Consider the following 2042-nt stretch of genomic DNA (forward strand, 5'->3'; position numbering starts at 1 on the left):
CGGGCCGGCCCACCTTGGGAACGGGGGGGCGCTTCCGGGGCTGAACTGCCTTTGGGGTTTAAGCGGTGAAGCCCCCCCCCCCCCCCCCCCCTTCCTGCGCCGCTCTCAGCCTCTGTACGTGATGGACGAGATCGACGCGGCCCTCGACTTCCGCAACGTGTCCATCGTCGGCAACTACATCAAGGAGCGGACGCGCAACGCCCAGTTCGTCATCATCTCGCTGCGCAACAACATGTTCGAGCTGGCCGACCGGCGAGCGTCGCCGAGATTCGCCGAGATTCGCCGAGATTCGCCGAGATTGGGCATTGGCTATCGAGCAGCGAACACCTCCGAGACACTTCCCGCCCGCCCCGCCTGTGGCTCCTCCCCAACACGCCTGCCGACGCCTCCTCCGCCACTCTGCTCGCGCCGCCGCGCCCTCGCCCCGCCCGCTGGCACGCCCGCCCACTGACACATCCAGCTCACACGTCCAGCTCACACGTCCAGCTCACACGTCCAACTGACGCTGTCCGCAGGCTGGTCGGCATCTACAAGACCAAGGACTGCACCAAGAGCGTCGCGATCAACCCGGGCGCCTTCACGATCAGCGCGCGGGCCTAGGAGAACCGCCGCCGGCGCTGCCCACCGCGCTCTCCCCTCTCCCCCGCCCCCCCCCCGCCCCCCCAGGTTCGCCGCCCCCCGGACTCCCTGCGGGCGGGTCGGTGCTGCGAGGCATCCGCGCGCGAGACTAGGCCGCGGTGGGCGACGTGGAGTCGCACTGCTCGCGGCGCCGTGTGAGATCGCGGCGCCGCTCCTGCGGCGGGCGCGCGGAAACGTGCCGCGGGACAGCTCTCGACTCATGCTTACAATGTCGTCCGTCTCGAAAACTCTCCTGTTGAGGACGTGCATGGACCTTTTGGGGGTTTCGCCCCACTTCTCGCCGTGTGTGACGTGTGACTGAGTGAAGAGTGGACACCATGTCTGTCTGTCTCCTGGGGTGAATTCAGTGATGGCCATTTACTGGTAAAAGAGTGGTATTTACCACTTATTTGATTCTCCTGGGGAGTGGTATCTGGTATGGTATGAGCAGAGAGTGGTATGGTAAATTACGAAACTCAATGTGGAATCATCAATTTTTCGGGATCTGAGCCGAGTCTAGAGGCTGGTTTGCGGCCAAATTCAGCCAAATTGGCAATAATACCGGGTATTTTGCGGGTATGTATGTAACTGTAGGGACGATTTAGGTTTGGGGCAGCGCGAGTGGGAGAACTTTTCGGCGGTCGTGGAGGTCGTGGAGGTCGTTGAGTGGCGAGTCACGCTCGTGCGGACAGCATCGATGCCGTCGCCGGACGCGGCGGCGAGGCACACGGGCGCCGGCGTGGCGCGTCGGCAGGCCCACCACGAGCGGATGCGCGACGAGCGCGCTCGGGAAGCGGCCGCGGGCGAGGCGGAGCTTCCGCCGGAGGACGACGCGGTCGAGATGGCGAGCGCCGTCCACGTGCTGGACAGCGTGGGGGAGGTGGGCCCGAACTACACCCTGCTGCGCAGCAAGGAGACGAAGGCGAAGCGGCGGAAGCGAAAGCGCGAGGATGCCAGGGCGGCGCTCGACGGCCACACTGTCCTGTCCACCGGATCGCGCCTCGAGATCTTCTGCGACAGCTACCTGGGAAAACCCGGGTATACCTGGAAAATACCGGGCATTTTGCCGATTTCTCCGATTTTTGTCCGAGATTTTGCCTCAGAAGTCGTGGTAAATCTTACCACAATTTGATTGTTTTGGCCGTAGAGTGTTTGATTGTTCTGGGGGGCTATACCAGTAAATGGCCATCACTGGGTGAATTGTAAACTAGTACGGCTCTAACTACGCCGAGGATTCTGCCCCACACAGCCCCTTACCCCTTCACCCTCGCCTCGCTGCTTGGTGTTTCTGAACACGTAGACGACCACGCTGTGGGGATTGTGTGCGGGTTGTGTCTGGGAGGGAGGGAGTGGGGTGCAGGTTGCTCACCCACGGCACCGGGCCGGTGCTTGCACTTTGAATGCCGTGGGGCTCCTGCCCGTGT

At 63.1% G+C, this 2042-nt stretch overlaps 2 protein-coding genes across 2 annotated transcripts; both read left to right on the plus strand.

The window, feature by feature from the left end:
* Window positions 1-109: 109 nt before the first annotated feature.
* On the plus strand, window positions 110-600 carry EMIHUDRAFT_72589 (hypothetical protein; the record flags this gene model as incomplete). Its single annotated transcript, XM_005782927.1, has 2 exons — window positions 110-258; window positions 516-600. Coding segments are annotated over 2 exons (234 nt in total), but the record flags the coding sequence as incomplete, so codon positions are not given.
* Window positions 601-1315: 715 nt separating this feature from the next.
* Window positions 1316-1799, plus strand: EMIHUDRAFT_232728 (hypothetical protein; the record flags this gene model as incomplete). The annotated part of the gene is made up of 2 exons (XM_005782928.1): window positions 1316-1656; window positions 1766-1799. 2 exons carry the CDS (start codon window positions 1316-1318, stop codon window positions 1797-1799), a joined length of 375 nt encoding a protein of 124 aa, XP_005782985.1.
* Window positions 1800-2042: the final 243 nt, after the last annotated feature.

This window comes from Emiliania huxleyi (assembly GCF_000372725.1).
Source record: "Emiliania huxleyi CCMP1516 chromosome Unknown EMIHUscaffold_184, whole genome shotgun sequence".
Classification (NCBI taxonomy): Eukaryota; Haptophyta; order Isochrysidales; family Noelaerhabdaceae; genus Emiliania; species Emiliania huxleyi.